Source organism: Vigna unguiculata, chromosome 4 (genome assembly GCF_004118075.2).
Source record: "Vigna unguiculata cultivar IT97K-499-35 chromosome 4, ASM411807v1, whole genome shotgun sequence".
Classification (NCBI taxonomy): domain Eukaryota; kingdom Viridiplantae; phylum Streptophyta; class Magnoliopsida; order Fabales; family Fabaceae; genus Vigna; species Vigna unguiculata.
The window spans coordinates 22,239-47,005 of NC_040282.1; the positions used below are offsets into that span (position 1 = coordinate 22,239).

The 24,767-nt window shown below is 32.6% G+C and overlaps 2 protein-coding genes across 6 annotated transcripts; both read left to right on the forward strand.

Moving 5' to 3' along the window:
- The first annotated feature begins 2,091 nt into the window (after positions 1–2,091).
- LOC114182661 lies at positions 2,092–6,138 on the forward strand. Its single transcript, XM_028069568.1, has 4 exons — positions 2,092–2,534; positions 3,966–4,390; positions 5,220–5,592; positions 5,695–6,138. Exons 2-4 carry the CDS (start codon positions 4,055–4,057, stop codon positions 5,868–5,870), a joined length of 885 nt encoding a protein of 294 aa, XP_027925369.1. The 5' UTR covers positions 2,092–2,534; positions 3,966–4,054; the 3' UTR covers positions 5,871–6,138.
- A 9,534-nt stretch (positions 6,139–15,672) lies between these two features.
- Positions 15,673–24,767, forward strand: LOC114182573 (chloroplast envelope membrane protein). Of its 5 annotated transcripts, none has more exons than XM_028069466.1 (8): positions 15,673–16,469; positions 16,843–16,928; positions 18,724–18,897; positions 19,305–19,419; positions 22,355–22,452; positions 23,625–23,760; positions 24,071–24,144; positions 24,518–24,767. In XM_028069466.1, the coding sequence occupies exons 1-7, from the start codon at positions 15,834–15,836 to the stop codon at positions 24,137–24,139; spliced, it is 1,314 nt and encodes a 437-aa protein (XP_027925267.1). In that variant the 5' UTR covers positions 15,673–15,833; the 3' UTR covers positions 24,140–24,144; positions 24,518–24,767. The 5 variants fall into 5 exon arrangements, with proteins under 5 accessions (XP_027925267.1, XP_027925263.1, XP_027925264.1 ...); XM_028069462.1 differs by having other exon boundaries at positions 24,313–24,624; XM_028069463.1 differs by lacking the exon at positions 24,518–24,767 and adding an exon at positions 24,274–24,511.

A 24,767-nucleotide genomic window follows, 5' to 3' on the forward strand; every position in this document is an offset into this window, starting at 1 on the left:
ACCCATTTGACACCTAAAACAGCTTTACAGCCATTTCACACCTAACATTTTTTATACACATTCGACACCTAAAATTTTCTCACACTCATTTGACACCTAAAATTTTTTACACTCATTTGAAACTTAAAATATTGTTACACGAATTTAACACCTAAAATAATTTTACACCCATTTGACACCTAAAATATTTTTACACCCATTTCATACGTCAAATATTTTTACACCCATCTAACACTTACAGTTTTTTTACACTCATTTCACACCTAAAATATTTTTACAGTCATTTGACACCTAAACTTTTTTTCACCTATTTGACAATTGAAACTTTTTTACACCCATTTAAAACTATAATTATTTTACACTCATTTGACACCTAAAATTTTCTTACACCCAGTTGACAACTATAATTTTTTTACATCCATTTCACAGCTAAAATATTTTTACACACATTTGACACTTGAAATATTTTTACATCCATTTGACACCTAATATATTTTTACAGCCATTTGACACCTAAATTTTTTTTACACCCATTTGACACCTAAATTTTTTCACACCCATTTAACTCCTAAAATATTTTTAACACATTTGAAATTTAAAATATTTTTACACTCATTTGACAACTAAAATTGTTTTACACCCATTTGACACAAAATATTTTTACACCCATTTGACACCTAAAACTTTTTTACACTCATTTGACACGAAAATATTTTTACACTCATTAATACCTATAATTTTTTTACACCCATTTGACACCTTAAATATTTTTTCACCCATTTTAACCCTAAAATTTTTTTACACCCATTTGACACGTCAAATATTTTTACACCTATTTAACACCTACTATTTTGATACACCCATTTGACACCTAAAATTTGTTTACACCCATTTGACAACTATAATTTTTTCACCCATTTTACATTTTTACACCCATTTGACACGTCAAATATTTTTACACCTATTTAACACCTACAATTTTTTTACACCCATTTGACACCTAAAATTTGTTTAATCCCATTTGACAGCTATAATTTTTTTACACTCATTTGACACCTAAAATATTTTTACACCAATTTAACACCTATAATATTTTTACTCCCATTTGACACGTAAAATATTTTTACACCCATTTGACACATAAAATATTTTTACAGCCATTTGACACCTAAATTTTTTTATACTCATTTGACACCTAAAATTTTTTCACACTCATTTGAAACCTAAAATATTTTTACAGCCATTTGAAACTTAAAATATTTTTACGCCCATTTGACACCTAAAATATTTTTATACTCATTTGACACCTAAAATTTTTTTACACCCATTTAACACCTACAATTTTCTTACACCCATTTGACACATAATATATTTTTACACCCATTTGACACCTAAATTTTTTTCACAGGCATTTGACACCTAAAATATTTTTACATTGATTTGACACATAAAATATTTTTACACCTGTTTGACACCTTAATTTTTTTATACCCATTTGACACCTAAAATATTTTTACACCCATTTGACACCTTAATTTTTTTATACCCATTTGACACCTAAAATTTTTTCACACCCATTTAACACCTAAAATATTATTAGCATTCTTTATTTTAGTATTCCCACAACTAAACACAATGGGATAAGTTTTGAGGCCGAAAAAAAAATTATGTATTGTTTAAGTGAGTGAGAAAAAGAAACTTAGTCATTAGAAAATAGTCAAAATTAACACAACATTACGACTTTGTGAATTTTTATTGTGCTATTTTTGGTTTGATAAAAATATAATTAGTATTATTTCCTCTAGTATTCCCACCCCTAAATACAATGGGATAAGTTTCAAGACCGAAAAAAATTAGTTAATTATTGTTTAAGTGACTCCAAAACATCAACTTGGTCATTAAAAAAATGATCAAAATTAATACAAAAGTATGACTTTAAACCCATATTGAATATCCACTATTTTTAAATTTTTTTATTCCCAACTTTTTTTACTTTAGGACATTGCAGCCCAATGCTTTTCTTATTTTTACACCCATCTTATTCTTCTGTTGGAACCACTCCCAAATCCTCTCCACGCTGCCACATGTCCCCCAATTTCTTTCTCTCTCTCCCAACAGACACTCACACACTCACCTTGCTCACCTGAACTCACGCGACACCCTAACCAATTCACGCACACACACACACTACCAAAAACACGTGGCCAAGACCCCTAACGAAGAAGAGAATACGCTCTACACTCACGATTTCACTCACAAGAGTCACAGAGAACCCAGCTCTCGTACCCGTTCTTCGATATCGCTCTCGCGTTTGGGTTGCGCCTGGCCACCACCGCGTGTTCGTCTCAGCCGCCAGTGTTCGCCTCAGCCGCTGGGCTTTCCTCATACGCATTATCTGCAAGCAAGCCAAACCCTCACCGGACAGAGCCCCTGCACCACTGGATTTTCCGTTTCGTGTCATAACCTTAGGTCGCAGCTGCTTTTTCCATTTTCCATCGAAGCCGGAGCAGCGACCCTTCCCTGGAATCCCTAGGGTATCTTGAAGGCTGACTTATGCTCCATTTTAATTTCAAGATTGGATCAATGTGCTTTAAATCGATTATGCTGTTTTGTGGCTTTGAGTGAATGGTTTTTAGTTTTTTTTTTTTTTTGAGATTGTCCTGCATTTGCTTTCTTGATTGTGGATGACAGTATGAATGTAATATTTAGATTGACTTGTTCTTGTTTCTATTAATTGATAGCATTGTGTCTGTGAGTGAATTTTCTGTGTTTGAGCCTAAACGATTCTGGGTTTTGTTTTCCTTATTGGGTGTGTTGATTAAAGTTCTATGATTAAATCGAGGAATTATCGAATCTGTCTGCATAAACTGACTTTTGATGTGTTTATTTTTTTCGTGTAAAATTCGTTTCAGTGTTTTGATGAGGGTTTGTATGGGTTTCGGGATTTTAATTTCTAAAATCCATTGCAGTGTTTAATTTAGAGACCAGAGATAGAGGATGTTAAGGTATGGAAACTTTTGAATCTGTTATAATTTCTTGGATTGTTTAATATCTTGTTTAGATCTGTTTGGGACTGTCTTGTGATAGTGGAAAGATGGTGAGAATGATTGTTTGAAACATCCTCTATTGCATTCTGGTTTAATTATCACATACTTGGATTTAAATGTGAAAAAAAAAAAAAAAGTGTGATGGTTTAATGAGGGAGTGTTTTCATTTTTCGGGTTGGGATGTTTTTTTCTGGAAGTGGCAATGCGTAAGTATGAACCCAAGTTTTTTTTTTTTTTATCTGGACTTGTTTTTCCATTTTTGAACCTATTTGGACTTGTCTAAATTTAGAGTTGTTTTTTTATTGAACAAAGTATTTTAGATTGAACAATTAGATATTTTTTAATTTCAAATTATGCAATTAGGATGAGAATAAATTACACTATAATTTTTTATTTTATAGAAAATTAACTTTTGAAATTGTGTAATATAAAAAAATCACGTAAAAACTAACTTCCAAGTTTGCACAATTCAAAAAGAAAAAGAAAAATTAAATTATACAATCTAAAAAAAACTTTCCGATTATACATATTAAAAACTCATTTTTCATACAAAAAATTTCTTTCAAATTTGATTTTCAGAAATTACTTAATATAAGTCATCTTTCACAAAAGAACAAAAGTATGAATTTTCATATTTATGAGAATGCACAAACAAATTATGAGATAGAAAAGAAATATCCTTTTATATATATATATATATATATTATAAATGAAAGAAAAAAATAGTGACTAAAAATTATTTAAAGAAGGATCTAGACATTATGTAATATAAATAAAATATAAGTTTTAATTTAATGAAAAATAATCTTCATTTTCTAGATTTTTTTTTTACATAATTGATTGTTATTAAAAGTTAGACAAATGTAAAGAATAATTTCATGAGATCAGATTATAATTTAAACTATTTTATGTATCCAGATTCTTCGTCACACAGTTTACCACCACAGAATGGGCAGGGATATAGATGCATAGATAACAGGAGGAGTTGGAATTCACGGAAGAACGCTATGAATCCCTGCACTAATATTGTGAACTCTGTTCAAGTTTCTTCTCCTTTGTTCATCAAGTCTTTTAGATCAGTTCCATCGTTCAAATGCTTCTGCAGGAGCTCATCAGATGAGAAGGGAAGTGACGATGTGAAGGACGCACTGTATGGGTTGGTTGACGAGCAAGTTCAAGAGCTATTGAGCAGAAAAGAGAACAAGATTTTGCTAGATGGTTTAGAGAAGGCGTCGCAGCGGGTTGAGATGGCTAAGAGAGAACTTGAATTGATCCAAAAACAAGAATTAGCTGTCAAGCAGTTGAAGGATTACGTCAACCAGCTGGAAGGCGAAGTTCTTGAGGTAATGGTTGTTTTTTTCTTCCTTAGGTATCAAAATCTCAGGCTAAAAAATGAGATTAATCACTGTATTTTACTGATCTCTCTAGGCTCTTGTCCAAATTAATATTAAAAATATACCCTAACTCTTGTGGTTGAAATGAAACTGGGGATTGCATTTATATAGATCTCTGTAGTTTCACGGGACTCACTTAAGCCATATTATTGCTAATGAATATTTTTCCTACTGCACCGATTATCTCAGCACTTTTCTGATAAATTGATAATAAACAATATTAAATGTCTTTCAGCTTAGAACACGTTACTTACTACCTCTATTTGAACTAATTATAAGAAAAAATAATTGCTGTTATCAATGAATATAGTACTTTAAGTTCATTTAGTATCTTTGTATAATTATAAAATGATAAATAGTTGTTTTTCTTAAAAAGGATCCAACATCAATGAATTTTCTCAAGAATGACTACAAAGATAATGTAGAGTGCACTGAAAGGTGTCGAAGCATTGATTTGATTGAAAGGCATAATTGGGAGCTCATGATGCTCATGATTAGTGGGAAATGACTCCTGTAAAATGTCATTTTCATGCATTTTTATCTTATTTTAGCCAGCCTTTGTATACCTTACAGAAATATTTTGCTGTACACAATTCATTTTATAATTCTTCAATACATGATATTGGCTACTTATCTCAATGAGTTTTTTTATAGCAAAATTATTATTTACTTGTGATTAAAAAGTATTGTGTAGTTTACGACATGTCTTTGACTTCATTTCTTTTAATTGCTTGATTCTTACTTGAGTCATTACTTACAAAAATTGAGTGAGTCTAAGATTGAAGAATGTCAAAGAGACATATCAGAGGCAAAAGCCATGGTGGAGAAAGCAGAGCACTCTCTATTGGTAAATATGGGAGGTCCTGAAGGTGGCGGTACATCCATGGGGATGAAAAGTGAAAAATTTGATCGAGATGAAGAGAGATGGGAGTCAGTAAAAGCAGCATCAATTTCTGCCCTTGTTGGTACCGTTTCAGGTCTCCCCATATGTTTGACTCAAGTCACCGACACAACTCAGCTGCTTCTCCCTTTGACAATCAACTTCATTAGTTGTGCATTGTTCGGAGTGACTTTTCGTTACACTATAAGGAGAAACTTGGATGATGTTCAACTTAAAACAGGAGTTGCAGCAGCTTTTGGTGTTGTTAAAGGTTTACCATGCTTACATTTTAAATGGATTCAAATTTTGTCACTGCATCATTTTAGATAAAATATTATCTTGTTGGTATTACTGAAACAAACTCATGATGCAGGTCTCGGAACCCTAAGTGGTGGACCACTCCTTGAGCCAAACTTTCAAAGCTTCTTATCACATGCCCAAGACGGATCAATTCATGTCAGTGAGAATCTCTTAATTTTTGTTTCTGTTGCTGTTGCTTTAGATTACTGTCTCAAGACAGGGCTTTTGAGCGCTTTTCCAATTGATTGATCATAACTTAAATACGAATTATTTGTTCAATTATCATAGCTTAGATGGACATTGATCAATGTGTTGGTATAGTTTCAACTTAACATAGTTCATCCATCCTATCAATAAACTCACTGATAATCTACTAAGAGAAGTGTTCCATTTGCAGTCGAATATTGATTCGCTTCCATTGTTAACCTGTGACGCTTGCCTTTCTGAATCAATTATGCAGTGACTGATTTTTAATCCATTTGTAATTAACTTGTTAAGTTATTTCTTTTGGCTTTTACATTCAGTGCAGTAGATAAATGACTATATAGGCACGAGAGCACTACTCTTAGCTTTGCGATATTTCAAGAATTGTAAGACAGCAACACATAAAAAACCACCACAGGTGAAAAAATACCATCATATTACAACCGAATATTTTTAGTGCATGTTTGGTTCTCTGTGAAAATACCCAAAATCAATTCCTAAAATAAATTCATGCTAATAAATTGTTTCAATTTTTAAAATTAATTGTAGATGGAAAATTCACATCAAAGAGAAACAACTCTTTCTAGTTTCTCCATTAACCAAAATTGATTTTCCACATCAAATAGAATTAATTTTTTCAAAGTGTTTTCAAACACATCCTTAATAAATATATGTGCTTAAATGAGTAAAAGACTTTAATTATTCGCTTATTGATAATACAAGTATTCTTTGTCTATAAATTTTATTTTAATATTTTAATATTTTAATTATATTTATGAAATTAAAATTATTTTTAAAAAATTAATTCTTTTTAAAATTTGCATGTTTTAGGTACAATTTACTTAATTTTTTTTAAACACTTTTATTTGAGTCATACTTTAAAATCAATTTTTTATTTGAATTTATATTTTCAAAAAATTTAATTTAAACTTCAAAATATATATATATATATATATATATATATATATATATATATATATCGTGTAATTTGATTTGAGTCATACTTTAAAATTAATTTTTTATTTGAATTTATATTTTTTTTAAATATTTTTAAATAATTTTATTTAAACTTCAATATATATATATATATATATATATATATATATATATATATATATATATATATATATATATATATATAGACACACACACGGCATACGTAGATATCTATATCGATATTTTTTCTTGAACATACAATAAGTAGTTGAATAAGTAATGAGACAATTTTTAGATGGATAATTCATATTTGTCAGTTGCATTCTAAAAAAATTTCATATACAAGTCTCTTTTAACATTGTAATTCCAACCCAAATCATTTCCATCACAAATTTTGCTCCTAAACCCTAAACCCAAATACCCAAACCCTAGACCCTCGATTATGGTAACTTGGTTGGGTGAGAAATTGACTATATTACTAGTTTTGTGAAGATGATGAAGATGGAATTGGTGATGAGTGAAGAAGATGATGGATATGAGAGCATGAAGATCAAGAGAGAGGTCATGTAAAGTGTTAGAAATATTTTTATATAATTTAAAAAAATTAAAATTAAAATCCTATTGTTAGCTAAGTGTTCATGGATTTTTAATTTGATGGGTTAATGTTATTTATGCTTAATGGTTATATCTTTTATCACAGTTGACTTTTGTGTCTTCTTTTCTACCTATAAATATCACTTAGGTGTATGCAGAAAGACACAACAAACAATAGAGTTCTCTTAAAAGTGTTCTTCTTTTCTTCTCTATACTATCTCTTAAAATAGTTGTATTCATAAGGTTCTTTCACCACACTCGATCGATCTGACGGTTGTTGTGTTGTTGTATCTTGGAAGAGGAACGCATATTATTGTGTATTGCACTGTGCAGTGAGGGCATTTTCTTTCTCTAAGTATAGCGTTATGCGTGTCTCAACCCAGAATATTTCTACTTCTTTCCTTGTTTTCTTTTTGTCTATTATTGTTATAAGAATTGTTGTGTTTGGTTAATGTTGTTTGATTTATATATATATATATATATATATATATATATGTTGGTATTATTATTGCTCTAATAGTTATTATTATATTATTCATAATTTTATTATTATTCATATTATTTGTTTAATCATTTTCTAATATTCTTAGAGGGTAAATTGATTATTTTTATTTTACTTTACTCATCTTTATTCTTTTCTAAAATTAAAGACTATAAAGGAGAAGAGTTAAAAAAAGTTTTTATGAACTAATGTGTTTGTCATGGTTATATTTAAATCGGTCTCAACTAAGTCTAAAATTTTATGTGTATAATTGTTTTTTTTTCCTATTGGTAACAATATTATAAAATTATGAATAAATAAAATTCTGACTCACTGAATAATTTTTGTGATGTATAGAGCTAATGTTTTTTCTATTATATTAATTTATAATTTAATATCTTGTACTCTTATAATTGATTGAGATGTTCTAGATTATGAATATATTTTAAGTGTTTTGTATAAAAACAATTATAAAATATTTGTCATACTAAAACTATTATTGAGTTATGAAATTATGCATTTGCAAGGAAAAAAGTTTATCTTGATATTTATATGGAAAAAAATGACAATAAGAAATCTTCTTTTTATCAGACTTATGAACTTAAAAATATTGTTTATAACATGAAATTAAAATGAATTGTTTGATATCATGCTTATGATCATTTGTGTAATAAAAAAAATCATCATATCAAAAATTGAGGGGATAATCAAGTAAAACTAAACTTGTCTTCTAAATTTTCTTTTTAAATGAGTTTTTTATGTTTCTAAATTTAGAAACTTCCTTGCTGCTCAACATGGTTATGAAGTGGCTTTTGAGTGCAATACGATTATTATTTCTAGACATGTGTTTTGGTTGGTAATGATATATTTGGGATGGTTTGTTTGAGTTAAGTACTTTTATCTTGTAATAAAATATTTAGTAATTTTTCCTTGATTATTACAAATGTTAAGTTGTGATATATGACATACTATTATTACAAATTATTGAGAAGTTTGTTCAGAGACCATTCAATTATAAAATTTTGAGGTACAAAAATTAGAAAGGAAAGTGGTGAATAAATGTCCTTAGTAGGGATGTCCATGGGACGGGTAGGGTACGGGTAGTAGCTCCTACATATCCTATCTGTCCCATAATCGTACCCATATTCGTTAAGTATCCGTTATGTGGGTACCCACATAATTTTTTAATATCTACGGATATCCACGGGTACTCGCGGGTATTTACAACAAAATAAAAATAAATTTTAACAATATATTTTAATCGTAAATTAAAATAAAATAAAATACATAACATTCATAAATTTCAAACAAAGTCCAAATAACCCATTTAAATAGTGTTGAATGACAATTTACAAAGAAATTAATTTTTTTTAACTAATTAATAAAAAAAATAACTCATTCAAAATCAATATGTTAATATTTTAATCATGTTTTTTATTTTTTTAAAATTTATATTAGAGTATAGCAGGTACGGGTATCCACGGGTACAGATACTATGATACCTATACCCGCCTTGTTAACATGCGAGTATAAAAAATACCCGTACTCGTTACTCGCAGGTATCCATTTACAATATTCATTTCCTACCCATTGCGGGTTTTATCCGCGGATACCCGCGGGCACAAATTTTTTTGACATCCCTAGTGCATAGAAATGAGAATACATATATTTATGAATGAGTGTTTTTATGTGAAACTCCTAGTAATATTCCTTAAGTAACATCTTCATACAATGTTAATCTAATAGTTTTGCGAAAGAAAAAAAAATGTTTTTGTTTGATATGGTAAATGTTATGCTTCAAGTTCTACCTTGCCTAACATTATATTAGTGAAACTTTATATTCTTGTCATTTTTGGACATAAAAGGTTGTGATAAAACTTCTTATGAGTTATGAAAGAAAAAAGAACCACATTTTAAATATTTCAAAGTGTGGGATGTCTTGTAATGGTTAACATACATCTTAATAAAAAAAAGGAAAAATTATTGGTTATATATTTTGAAGTGAGTGAAAATATACCTCCAATACCATTTTGCCATCTAGTGTAATATTATTTATGTTTCTTCTACTTATGGCAATATGTCTAATTTCTTAGATGATTGAAGGATATATTAATGTAAATTGGATATTGATTTTGGTGACAAAATCAACTACTGGTTATGGTTATGTTTTAACCTTGGATAGAGGTGCACTATCATGGAAACATGTTAAAAAGTTGTTGTTTTATCATGATCTACTATGCAAGCAAAAATTATTCTTATTTTCTATGCATCCTGACAATTAAATTGTTATATTTAAGTTTCTAGTAAGAAAATGTCAATGAAGTTGACATATTAGAATGAGAGACAAATATATTAGAAACTTAATTACTCATGACATTATCTCTCTTGACTTTGTCAGGTCAGAAAGAAATATTGCATATTTGCTCTGCTTATAAAAAGGTTGATGCATCAACAAATATTTGAGTCGTTGAGGGGAATGAGACTATAGCCTATAAATTAGTTGCAGCAATGGATACCCATCTCCACATGAATTGTGATCCCATCAAATGGAGTTCAATGGGTAAAAATGAAGTTGTTATTGACTAAAGTACACCAACTAATTTAAATAAATTTTATGTCTCATCCCTATGACTAGGTGTACTATAAATTGTGGCAATAATTAGGTTGAGATATTTGCGTTATTATACTTATATTATTTAAAATACCTCTTAAAAAACCTAATGACAATTATTGTAGGGGTGTTAGTCACAAACCACCCTTTGAGGGTTTACATAGTGACTATGATGGTGAGGCCGTCATTGTGAGACATGGGCAAGTCTCTAAGTGACACTCCTGAACAAGATACATGCATAAGATCGTGCACCCACCCATTAGAACCTATAATGAATACCAATATTATATGTGTTATTTACTAAAACCTGGTCAAAGGAGATGTAGCTTAAGACAATCAAGTTTGTGCATTTTCTCGGATGGAAGTTTATAAGCACTAGGTGTAAGGCTCAAACCAGAAAGGTTCCTTACGTTGAACTACATATTTTGTTTTAAAAGATAATATATTTTGTTTTATTTTATTTTTTAAATTATGTCGGGATTGTTAAAAATATTTTAATATAATTTAGAAAATAATAATTAAAATAAAAATCATATTGTTACTCAAGTTTTCATGGACTTTTAATTTGATGGGAGGTTAATGTTATTTATGGTTAACAACTATATTTTTTATTACAATTGACTCTTGTGTCTCCATTTTCTATCTATAAATACCACTTAGGTGCATGGGTAAATACGAAACAAAACACTAGAGTTCTCTTAAAAGTGTTCTTTTTTTTTTCTCTATATTATCTCTTAAATAGTGGTGTTCATAAGGTACAGAGATCCTTTGTTGTATCGATCTGACAGGTTGTTATATCTTGGGAGTGAAGCGATATTGCACTATGCAGTGAGAGTGTGTTCTCTATAAGGATAGCGTTATGCGTGCCTCAACCCAAAATATTTCTACTTCTTTCCTTGTTTATTTTTTTATCTATTATTGTTATAAGAATTGTTGTGTTCGGTTAATATTATTTGATTTATATATACGTCAGTATTATTATTACTCTAATAATTATTATTATATTATTCATATTATTTGTTTAATCATTTTCTAACATAAAGAAAGAAGAAAAAAAATTAAAAAATGGGATTCGAAAGCTATAAATCATAGGGTACATGAAGGAAAAAAGGGGCCTTAGAGTTAAAAAATGTAATCAAAATAAAAAATAATAGAAATTTTATATTTTATGTCAACAAAACTATATATTAAAATCCATAACCCAAAATAGTGGAGCTACAAATTAAAAAGAATAAATAAAAATCTATATTTCATAGAAAATAAATTTTGAATAAATAAAAAAAATTACATTGATTAAGTCCAAATTTTAAATAAAAATATATTAAATGAAAATAATAAATAAAAAATTAATTGATAAAATAAATATTTTAAGGTTGAGAAAGACGGTGATGTAAAATGATAGGATCACCAACTATTTATAAGTAAAAGAACCAACCTAGCAATTACCAACCCAGCCCAAACCACAACAAGGCCCATTAAGTGCAATGCTTTGACTTCACAATCTACCTCGTTTCCTGAGCAACTTTGACACCTACCTAACCACGTCACATTAATCACTTCCATGCTCTTATCCCATCAAACATTTTCGTTGCTTACACTCCTCGAGGATGGGAGGCTACCTATACCCATGGGGCCATACAACCAAAGAAATATAAATTTTCTTTGCAAAATCACATACAACCACAACCAGCAGAGAAGTCTAAGTCCAGATACCTAGGTGACCACCATACAGTCTTCAGCATGTAAACATATCAAGACTAGGGGTTAATGGACTACGCGTCCTCGTCCCTTAGGGAACATGACCTCAAAGAAGATGAAGACCCACTCGTCCCCACCTTAGACATGGAGTACTTGTCCCCACCTTGGACATGGAGTACTCGTCCCCAATCATAGGCACAAAGTACAAATCCCCAACTCTGGCACGAAGTACTTGTCTTTATCATAGACATGGGGTACTTGCCTTGCCCTCATCTCAGACACCTGGTACCCATCCCCAATATGGAGTACCCATCCTCACCTTAACGCATGATACATATGTCCTCTCCCAAAGCATTAAGATCCCAAGAGAGTTACTGAAAACCACCCATCCCGTGAATGCCCAGGCCGAGTACATGTCGCCCAAGTGAGACAACACTTATCCGAACCAAATAATTAATCAAGTCAAGTCGGTAAAATAACCCATAAGGAAAGATAACCACATGTTAGAGAATCCCAATTATCAAGTAATTAAGATTGCTAAATCAAAACCCAATCAGGTAAGACTCATAAAACCTAGTAAAAAAAGGCACATCTTACGAAATATTTTTTTTACGTTATTATTCTGACATCAGAGCCTCGAACTAACTTAAGCATTAAAGCATCTTTTGTAAGTACCCTTTCACGTTTGAAAAGTTGAGAATTATCCTTGAATGAAGACCTCAAAAACTAGGACTCTGCAAGATATATTGTCCTTGCAAAAACAAATTTCATATGATAATATATTAGAAAGTCTCTTTCTGATTTTTTTTAATTTATAATTTAATACTTTCAAAATAGAGGAAAATTTATTTTTGTTTTATTTCATTTCATTTCTTTTTTTTAACACATATTTAATTTAGTTAAATTGATAAAATAAATAATCCCTAAAAGTATTTTATATTTACATTTTATTACTTTTATTAATGATTAAAAAAAATACTATACTAGAATTTAAAAAAAAGGCAGAAAATATATTTGAGTTCAAATATTTATACAGAAAAAAAAAATTGTTTGCATTTGACTCTTACCCATATATAACTAAACAAAGTAAGTGTTTGGTGTAAGGTCCACTTTTTTTTTTTTTCTGCCTTTAATTAAAAGGGATGTCCCAAATCAATTGGGTCTAGGGCTGGCCCAAAGGGGATCTAAGAACCCTAAACTGCCCTAACCCTAACCATTATGCTCATCTTCGTAAAACAGAACTCTTACTTCCTCTTTGAGCAGCTGCGAAGCTTTGCTAGGGTTTAGCCACCGTTTCTCATCAAGTGAGCCAAACCAGTTTTCTACTATTCGTAAGTCAGCTTCCAACTCATGCTCTTGCTCCATTTTGTTCATTCTTCGTAGTTCCAACTAGGGTTGTCTTAATGATCTCGTTTTAACCTCGTTCCACTGTTTTCCAGCCCTCGAAGCTATTCCTTGAGCTATTATTTCGGGTGTCGAAGTCCTCTGCTAACCCTTTTCCAGGTAAGGCAAGTTAGGTTCTTTTTCGCGTTTTTGAAATATGTGGTTTGTTTTCGTTTCTGTTTTATGCTTAAATGATTGGAAAACGTTAGTTTTGATATATTTCTGAGTTAGGGGTTCAAATATTCATGAAACTGTGATGTTTGACGTCTTTTCTCGTATTCTGATGTGTCGCACAGTCGCTGGGCGAGTTCCTTGGCTCGCTGGACGACTGTGTATTTTTCTGATATGCGCAGTTTTAGTAAAATTGACTTTTCCGACTCATTAACCGTTGGATCGAGCTGATATTTTAATAGCTGATCCTTAACACATAATTCTTGACTTTGACCGGTCGGATATTTAATCGGAGCTCTGTAGTGAGAGCAGTTTTTATCGCAAGGTCACTGAATTTGTGTTGTTGACAACACTGCACACTTTTCATAAAATGAAAGTTACTACTTCGTTAACCGTTGATCGAGCTGATATTTTAATAGCTGATCCTTAACACATAGATTTTGACTTTGACCGGTTCGATCTTGAATCAGAGCTCTGTAGTGAGAGCAATTTTTATCGCGAGATCGCTGTAGTTTGGTTGTTTCTCTTATCTTGAATGGTTATTATTGGCTTGAATCTAATTGTTATATTAAAAGCATGTGATAAATGATCATGCATGAGTGATGTGATTCATGGATTGTGGATGATGGGTTTGGGATAAATCTTGGCATGCGATTTCAATGAAATGGTTGGTTACATATGTGGTCATAAATTCGGTATGAACAATAATATTACATTGATGGCATGGTATTGGTATGAGGTGAAGTTATATATCCCCGAATTCGGAAGAATGTGATGGTATGAAATCAACATGGAATATGAATGAGGATGAGTTACAAAGGATGGCGTGAGGTGTTAAATGCATGATCAATATTATTTGTTTGTTTGGAATGTGATTGGTATGTTGTCAGTATGTAAATCCACGAGTCTCTAGGTGAGACTTCCTGGTGGTGCTTCAGTGGTCGGGACGTAATTCCATGGCCCCTGTTAGTGGGAGTCCATGGTGTTGTCCCATCTATATGGTCTGGTAAGGATTCAAGGTAAGGTTGCATCCTGACACTCTAAGGAGTCAGTTAGTCTCACTTAGGGCTAACCTTGTGTGAGGGAATTGATTCATTGTAACACTTGTAACACATAGCTCGGGGGTGAGCAGAGGTATCTACTACAAGTGCAAGCATCCGCTGAATCCGACCTGATTATATGTAATCTGGATGAGTCGAGTCTGAGTTAGTGTATTGCTTGAGAAGTCATAACATGATTGGTTGATGAATACTGTTTTGGATTGTGTAATAGCATGTGACTGCTTGATAAACTGTTTATACTCTAGCTTAACTGTTTGCTTGTTTGGTTGTCTTATATGTGGTCCTTCTCCTTTTGGGAGATGATCATCAATTCATTGATGTGAGCAGATGCGAGAGGCACTCGAGGTCAACAGGGAAGAGATGATTCCGCTGCATAGTCTACCTGGGTTGGACTTCATGTTTTATTTGGGCTTTTCTTGGGCTATGACGTATGTATGCTTTGCTCTTTAGTATTCTATTAACTTTCGTTAAGTCATTGGATTCTTGGTTGTATCTGGCATACGATGTGCCTTAGTTTCTCCTAGCATTTTGGATATTGTAAGGAGTTACCTTTATACTCCAGGACTTGTCTCTACATTTATTTACTGTGTGACATTTCATTTAAATTAAAGTTATTATTTAAATGGGATATTACATTTGGCAAATTTTCATCCGTAATTAATATCATTTAGTAATTATTAATAATTATAAAAGAAATGAATAACTAGGATAATTATTTTTTTTTTAATTTCTTATAATACGATATTTTTGGTTCTGAAAATGATGTTTTACATGTAAAATGGTTAAATGGAGAAGTGAAGCGAGAGATGGGATAAAACGTGGCGGAACAATAGCCATGCCCAAGACTGTGCTGGGGGTAAGCTCTTTTTGTACGGTCGTATAATTAGATAAATAATAAACAAATAGATAAAGAAAGGCAAAAAGGCGTGACTATGAGAATATAGAATAGAGTAGATGAGGATAATATGAATTGGAGAGGTTGGCTTGGCTGCTGAGTTTGTGCCAAAGCAGAACATTACCAACCAGAATGTTGTGCATTCACTCGGGAAACTGAAAAATGTGGGCATATATTCATGTTCTTCATGAGCTCTTCAACTGTTTTATGCGACAGCTTAATCTTGTTTAATCAGAAATTGCTTTTGAACTCTTTCGTCTCGCATGGTTCATCCAACTTTGTGATTCAGTTGGGCAGCAAAACGAGGCGGCTTAATGGATTCATTTCAAAAGCGGAAAAGCACAGTGGGCATTCAAGGAAGAGCAGTTGGTGGCAGAAATTCTTTTTCGAAGATGATGGGAATTGGCTTGGTCTGAGGGACGATGATATGGTGGAAACTGAGGCTGAGGCCGTGGCTGCGGGCGAGGCTGAGAGCACACGAGAGTTATCTGAGGGCGAGAAGTTTGAGGCCTGGAAGCAGAGAGCTGAAGCAATTGTAGAGTTAAGAGAAGCTCAAGAAGATAGGAAGAACCAAGAGTATAGGAAATGGGAAGACTGGCTTTTGGATGGGGACGGGATTAATCGGGAGGGTAACACTTCCTCTTCGGATTGGGAGCAGGGTATGAAGGATTATAGGGATAATGTGCGAGATGATTCCGGTGATCTTCCCGCCGACAAGGGTCTGGTAGAGTCCGCTAGGTATTTGATTTTTGGAGGGGAAGATGAGGACATGCTTTATGAGGATCGTGTTTTCCAGTATGCCTCGTCAAATTCGGTTAGTGCATTTCCTTATGTTCACGAAATGCTTTTCATTTACGTGATCTCATTTTTCTTCTCAACCAAAACCCTCACTTAGTTAATAGCTTAGCCTTGTCTAAGAAGGGTGGGGGAAAGCACGGATTTAAGCCCAGCAGCTGCAACTGAAGTTGGAATGACATGATTTGAACTGATACATTGTGTGTTTGTTCTTTATATTCAACTCATTATTTTTGGAAGCATTTAACTCATTAATTTCAAATTTTCAATTCTCCTTTTCAGACATTATACAGCATCCTAATATTGTCATACCAAATAAATGATTTTCTGGTGTTCGCTTAATATATTCTCTATTAGTAATTCAATTCCATGTACCAAAATTATTATTACAGGCAAAATTTTTGGCATTGTTGATTATTGTACCTTGGGCAATGGATTTTCTGGTTCATGACTACATACTTATGCCATTTTTAGACAGGTATGTGTCCATATTTTTCTTCTGAATAGGCTGTATATTATCTTGCTTTTCTAAATGCTTCAAGAGTTGTGCACAAACAGATGTACCTGTGACTGTAATTCTCTCTGCATGCTGTTCTGTAGAAGTATGACGTGTTTGGAGGACAAGGCAATGTTTTAGGAATGAGTTGCCCGTCATATAGAACTCAAGTGGGCAAGGCCAATATTTTAGTACATAGAATGAGACTGAGTAGTGGAGTAGTGAGATTAATCTGAGATGTAATAGGTTGCCCAAGGCCATGCTGAGGAAACTCAGTGTGCAAAGGAATATCATGTGTCACTGGTTCTGCTACCAAGTAGGAACCCATAAATACAGTTTGAGAAAAGAAGAGGTCAATATAATAGATATGGCTAATGATAGGACCCTGGATAGTGGGCTGGTACAGCAGGAGGAGAAACTTAGAGACATAAGTCAGGTTAGGCCCAAAATATGGAAGGTATATTCTAGAAGAAAGAAAGTGGGACCAGGGAATGAAAATTAGTTAGAGGAGAGAGAGGACGTTGGAGGGGACTCTCCTTTGCATGGGCATAGCTGTATACAGTGGGGGAGAGTGGAAGGAGGAGAAAAGGAGGGGAATATGAGAATTAGCTAAGGAGAGGGATCTCTCTGGAGGAGTCTGTGACTCTGGTACCCATCCGAAGCATTGTAGAGCACTTCTGCTCAAGTTTCCTATTTTCATTTTGATAATAATAATACAGTTTCTTACCTGTTTCTATAAGCTAATCTCATAATCCGGTCCCAAATAATAAAGATCTTCAGAAGATAGTGGTTTGCCATAATACAATTCCTTCTTTTAAAACATTGTGCTATTGAAAGGAAAACCATTTTGACTAGCAGAGAGACCTTTTGGGCTTGAAATCTATGCACGAATCCACTTTCCCTTGTGCTAAAGTTGAACTTAATTATGAAGAAGGGGGTCAAGGATCAAACTCACAGCCACTGTTTCAGAGAGGCTTTGCTATCAATTTTAGAGATACAAAACCATTTGTGGGTCCCTACTGGGAAGGTTCTTAGTCCTTCACATTATATCAAAGTCTCTGGTCAAATGGTAGATGGTCTGATTCTTCATAGTTAACATTTAGGACAGATATTAGAGGACCCATGGATTGTCCACATTTCTTGTTTAATGACGCTTGTATGGATCGTAGGGAATGTCAGATATATGAAATCATTAATGAGCATTTATCTCACTGCTAAAAATTTCAGGAGTTGACTGACAGTAATTAAGATAAAAGTGGATAAGGAAAAGCATTATGATATTTTTATTTAGTGCCCAGTATTGGTTATATGGTGGTTTTGTTGATTTTATATGTTGCTCATGTTTTTTTAAGAATAAATCGCATTGGCGCCCTTTAAGGCTTGTTTGAATTACACCGATACCCCAACTTTTTAAAAATCCTACACAAATCACCCCTTAGTTTTAAAACGATACATTGTCAGCCCTTTCACATTTTACATACACCCCCCTTAAGTTTGAAAACTATTACACTTACATCTGATGAGGGAGGCCAATGTAAAAGTGGAACAAACAGGATATGTAAGAGTAATTTGAGAAAATCTCAAGGGGTGTCATTGTAAATTACTCTGTTTTATTTTAGACAGACAACTAGATTTTATCATTTTCTTCTGCTTTCTTTGTAATTGAGTAAAATTTTTCAGATTATTCATCCTTTACTTGTGTGGTTGTATGTTACTTTTACCTTCTTGAATTGACAATGTTCGCATAACCATTCAAGCAACCTTTTGCTATCCATAGATATGTGAAGACTGTACCACTTGCAGCACAAATGCTTGACGTAAGAAGATATCAAAAACTTGAAATAGTTGAGGAACTAAAAACTGAGAGGGGACGGTTTGAGCTTGAGGTTGAGATTGGTAAATCTCCACCTCTATCTGATGAAGAGGTTTGGTGGGAATTAAGACATAAAGCGTAAGATCAATCCCTCCTTCTTTTGCCTTATTGTCTTGAATGATGTTCATCCTTTTTCTTGTGTTGATAACTATAGTTGTATTCAGAATATGAGTATTATAAGAATATTGAATTTAGTAACAAAGCCCACAAAAGCAATCATGCTAGAGTCTGTTCTGTAACTGCCTGTTGTTTAACATATCTCTCACGAATCTTAAAAAATATTTGCATCATTCTTTACCTGAATTCTGTTCATAAAGAACTTATGAACTGGTGAAGGCTTTGAGCAAAAGGACAATCAAGATAGTCCTGGACTTGTTGATTAGTTGTCATGGTATTTAGATTTAGTAAGAGTAATTATTTAAAGATGACCTTTGATTGTTCTATACTCTTTCCCCTTTTTGCCATTTTATTTGTTGCACCAACAGATTAGAGTTGAGGGAAGAGCGGAGACTGGAAAATCGCAGAGCATTTGCCAACATATGGTCAGATACAGTTTACGGGATCTCTTTATTTATTCTTTTATACTTCAATAAGAGTAAAGTAAGTTCACCATTTTCTTTCTGTTAAATGTTTTGATGCATTAATTGTTTTATTAGACTTGTTCTCTGTCATAAACTGAATGTTATGAGTTTGTATGTTCACGCAAAAGTCTTATTTATAATCACATATTAAGGTACAACAGGGTCAATCATAAATACATTAGAATAAATTAAATACCTAAAATTATCATAACTCCAACCCCAATTTGTTGTTATAGATGCTATCTAACATGCCTCTCAAATTAGAACATATGTCATATGAGTCAACCATGTTTCAAATGTGGTCAACATGAGAGCCTCTAAGAAACTTGTCAACTGGTCAACAGAGTTGACACAATTTGTTTGTGAAGAGGTATGTCATTCACAAGTTTAAAAAGGCCTACTTCAATTGACTCAAGAAGGCAGTTTTAGGGGTCATATTGGAGTCATTTGATTATTGTTTCAATTATTGGTTGACATCATAGGAGAGACTATGTTGTGTAATGACAACAGAGTTTTCGATAAAAAAAATGACATATAACAGAAGAATGATTCTAGAAATTCGAAAAAAATAGTTTTTGATAAAAATGATGTTAAAAGGCTTCAATAGGTATTGAAAAAAGTTTTCAAATGAAAAATAAAAACGAAAAGTTGACAGTTTGTTGCTATTATAAGAAGCAGTTTAAACCTAAACAATTTGTTAAGAGGTTTATCATTTACAAATTTAAAACGGCATCCTTTCAATTGACTCAAGAAGGCATTTTTAGGGGGTACATTGGAGTCCTTTGAAGGATTATTGTTCGACATCATAGGAGAGTATGTTGTCTAACTAAAACAAAGTTTTCAATTTAAAAAGACATATAATAGAAGAGTGATTCTAGAAATTTGAAAAAATAGTTTTTGATAAAAATGATGTTAAAAGGCTCCAATAGGTATTGGAAAAAAGTTTTCAAATGCCAAATAAAAATGAAAAGTTGACAGTCTGTTGCTATAAGAAGCAGTTTAAAGCTAAACAAGGCACAGGACAAGTGGCAGAATCATAATAAAGGGGAGATCTCTGAAGACACGTTTCAATATGTACAATAGGTGTCTTTAGTTTAAGTGTACAATAAATAGGAAAATATTTCTATTATTTTAGCTTGTCATGAACCTTTACACACTTCCTGTTTACCAAATTTTGTCGCATTCATGGCCCTACGGTTCTATAGAAGAATATACTTCTTTATCTTCATTATGCTTTATATGACTCCTCCTTTCAGTAACTCCTTTTCTTATCTGACTCTTTTTGTTTTGCTTTCAATGCATGTTTGCGTTTGGTTATGTCACTACGGAGTATAATAATTTCTAATATGTGACTCTTTCTTTTTTTCTTTTGATGCATGTTTGTGTTTGGTTATGTTACTACCGAATATAATCATTCGTAAATTTTATTGTTTCACACTTATTTATTAATTAACGTTTATTAAAATTCTTCATTATAACTCAAGGACTCATTTGATAGTTGAAATTGAAATTACACCTATTTGCATTGAAAATCAAAAGATTCCTAGTTTGAAAACAAAAAGTCCTTAAGAGTGTTTTGGTTCAATAAGATTAGTCCCGGAGTTAAAATTCTTATTTGTTGAGTTTATGATCTCAAAACTTAATACTGACAACAGTAGTACAGACAAATGTGGTTGTACAAAGCAGTAGGTGGCTTAATGGAAGCTTAAAAAAGGCAAAGCAAGGCCAAAATATGGAAGTACGTGTAGGGACAACGTTGCTGATTGAAGTGTCAATCGGAGAAGTGGTTGGAGGTACCACCATGCATAGTGGTGTTGGGCACTTGGGAGGTCCGTCCTGTGTCATTTGGAGCCTCAAACTTAAGACATGAATAGATTAGCTTGAGGCAAACAAAAATAGTTGGGGTCCATTGAAAACTTGTTCACCCAAAAATAGTAGTGGTTGACAGTGGTGAAGGACACATTGGAAAAAGAAAAGATCATGGTTTCCAAAAATTATTTATGGATGGACATGAGTGCATTGGATAAGCAGAAATTAGGGTTTTCTCACTGGTCTCTAGATTCCATGTTGAGATAGAAGAATATGAGAAACCATAGGAGAGAATTTGTGTCTAACTTACATCAGAGTATTATTTATAGAATGACACTCAAACACGGCCACAAATGCAAGGATCCTAATTACCCTAATCTCTCTTATTACATAAAGATATACACTATTACTCTATTTACTGCAAGAATGAACTTAGGGCCAAGGATAGTCATTCATTTTCTCCTTGATCACCACTTATTTAGCCACCAACCATTAATTTGTCCAACTGGAACTAACGTATACTAGAAACTAGGGACCACGTTTGTCATATAAAACCACAATTTGTACAAAAAAGTATAGCCAAATATCTAGGGGGAAAGACAACGGTTATAATTAGGCGTGGGGATAAAAGTAGGAAGAGTTTATTTCCATCCTAATCAACTCTTTTTGAAATTCAAACCTTCCTCTGCGATCAAGTCATTAATTTGGACTTTTGTTCATTTATCAATAAATGCTAATGACATATAATAGGCTTATAGGCCATGTGATGCTCTTCTATTATGTGTTATGTGTAATGATTGTTCAGAATTGGTTGCTAATCCATTCTCACATTGTTTTTGCTGTTGTTTTTTTATGGAATACATTATTCAGTATTTTTTTTGTGAATTTGGTTATGTCATAGTTCCTTGGACCTAATTTTAGTAAAGTGCTAGTATTTGGTGCATATGGTTTGATCATATAGCCCTCATATCTTCTGGAAGGCTTCTTTAGCATAGCAGTTTATATGGGCTATGCTTAGGCATTTGCATTTTTAATATATATTCTTTTTAAACTTTGATTGTTGACATTTCTAATATTTTGGTGTTTCACTCTGAAATATACATATTAACTATCCTTAAAAAAAATTCTTTGCCCCTGTTGTGCAGGTAGCGTTGCTCAAATTTACAGGTTATAAAATTATCAATAATATTTCAGATACCGGGAAGGCTTTTCTAATTATACTGATCACAGATATATTCTTAGGGTAATTTCCTCTGCATCTCGTAATTTCCCTCCATTTAGTGAAACTTGGTTTCTAATGAATTATTAATTTGCTCATCATATTACATGCACCATGTATCAGTGCATTCAAAAGAAGTATGATACCTTTAGATACAGATATGGATTTTTTATTTTGGATGTACATATAAATATATAGATTTAGAGACACATTTAGATACCAATTTTGATTTTGATTTTGATTTACAAATCATTCCAAATAATTCCTACATATTTAAGAGGCAATCCTGGCAAAGGAAGTCTAGTCCCTCACACCTCGACACTTGAAATTCTGGGTTTAGTGGTACTGATTGGGGGGATTTCCCAAACCCAAGGCTTTCAATCAGTGGTTATTACTTCTTTTTTGGGATACTATCAGCTGGAATTAAAAAAGAAACATATAACTGTTGCCTCTTCCTCTACTGGAGAAGAATACCATGCCCTTTTACATGCTCTTGTTCACTTCGGTGGCTTAAGTTCGTACGATGACCTTCGTGTTCCCTGCACCAGTTGTTCTGTAGTGTGACAACACCACTGGAACATTGCCACTACCCGGTCTTTCACGAGCAAACAAAACTCCAGGATATTGACTGCCATGTAGTATTAGACAAGTATGTACTATTTAGCCCAAGGGAATCACACATGTCTAATTCTTATCTGTGGGCTGTTAAGAGTGAAATAGTTTTTTTTCTAACCCACTCACCCTCACGTATTTTTAGTTCGCATTTTTTCACTTCTTTTGCCTTTCTAGCTTTAGCCAGGTTGTAATATCATAGGTGTATTCCGAACCTCTTAAACAAATCTGCACTGCTTCAGTATAATATCTAATTCATTTTATATTTGGTGTCTCCATCTTCTCTGTCAGCTGCCAAAGTATAGAAGGTATGAAGCTATATTAGTTGTTGATGGATTGAAGTATGCTTGCTTTATACATCTCAAACACCCTTGTAATGCAAAAGATGTACTTAGACTGCATGACATTCCTTTTTCTATAATTAGTGATTAGTTATAAGGATCATTTTGGAAGGAAAATTTAAGCTCCAAGGAATGGTTTTGAAAATGTGTTTTGTTGTATTTTTTTTCTTTGCCGTAGGGGGGGCTTTGGTTGTTAAGCATGTTATTGTTGACTGCTTTTGTTGGATACTGGGATGCCTGCAGGTATCATTCTGAATCTGGTTGGCAAACTTTGCTAGAGATAATTGTTGAGCACTATGGGCTTGAAGTTGATCAGTCAACTATAACTATTTTTATCTGCCTGGTCCCAGTTGTCATGGATGCATGCGTAAAACTTTGGGTACGTTCCTCTCTTTAGTGACTGCTAAATACTACTGATATCATGTACATTTCCATTTTATGTACTTGTTTTTGTTAGAATTAGAAATGTAAGGATATTCTTTGGGCTTTACCTTTCAACTTTAATATGAAATCTTTTATGCAATCTCTAGTAAATTGTAATCCTGTGAACAATAACCTTTATCGATTCTTATTTTTGAACCATAATATTACTAGAAAACTGAAAATTTCTATTTTGTGAACAGCTATTGAAGTTTTACCTGTTTCAATTTGTAGTTGTTAATGCGTAACACCTTTATTTTTGTATACAGCTATTCAAATTCCTCCCGCGTTTGTCTCCAAGGGTGACAAATATATTTCAGGAAATGAAACGACACTAGTCTGGGTAAGTTGGTTTTCTTCAGTTTTTCACCCTAGCCTCGTATTTCTTTTATGCATTTTTTTATATTGCAAGTTCAGCTACTGCTTCAATACGGCCTTACTTTTGTTTGAATGTGTTGTGTTTTTTTAAAAGAAAGAAGTCTATGCTGACTTTCTTTCAATTATATGGTAGACTACAGCAGCTGGAGGAGTTTCATTGCGGTCAGAAAAATCATCCTTAAATCCGCCAACAAATAAATACAAGCCATAAATATCATTTTGATTTTGAAATTAGACTCTTATTTTGTTAGATCATTGGTTTGTTTGAGATGGATCTTTAAAAGTAAATTGGTGTTTGAAAGTTGAAAACGTGATGAAATATGTATTTTTCTGATCAGGTTGCCTACCGTACATTAGGATGCTTTGAGAGTGGGGACGATTCTCATAAGCACCAAAAATTTATTCATCTTCTAATGGATGAAAGTGATAATTTCTTTTGGGTTAACGAATGACCCATCTGAGTGATTAATAGATAAGAAATTCCATATGAAATGTATTTGTATATGGAATGACAGGAATAAAGAATCAACTTGGCTAATGGTCAGATTGAAATACAAGTCATTTTTAAAACTAGAACAATATGAAGCG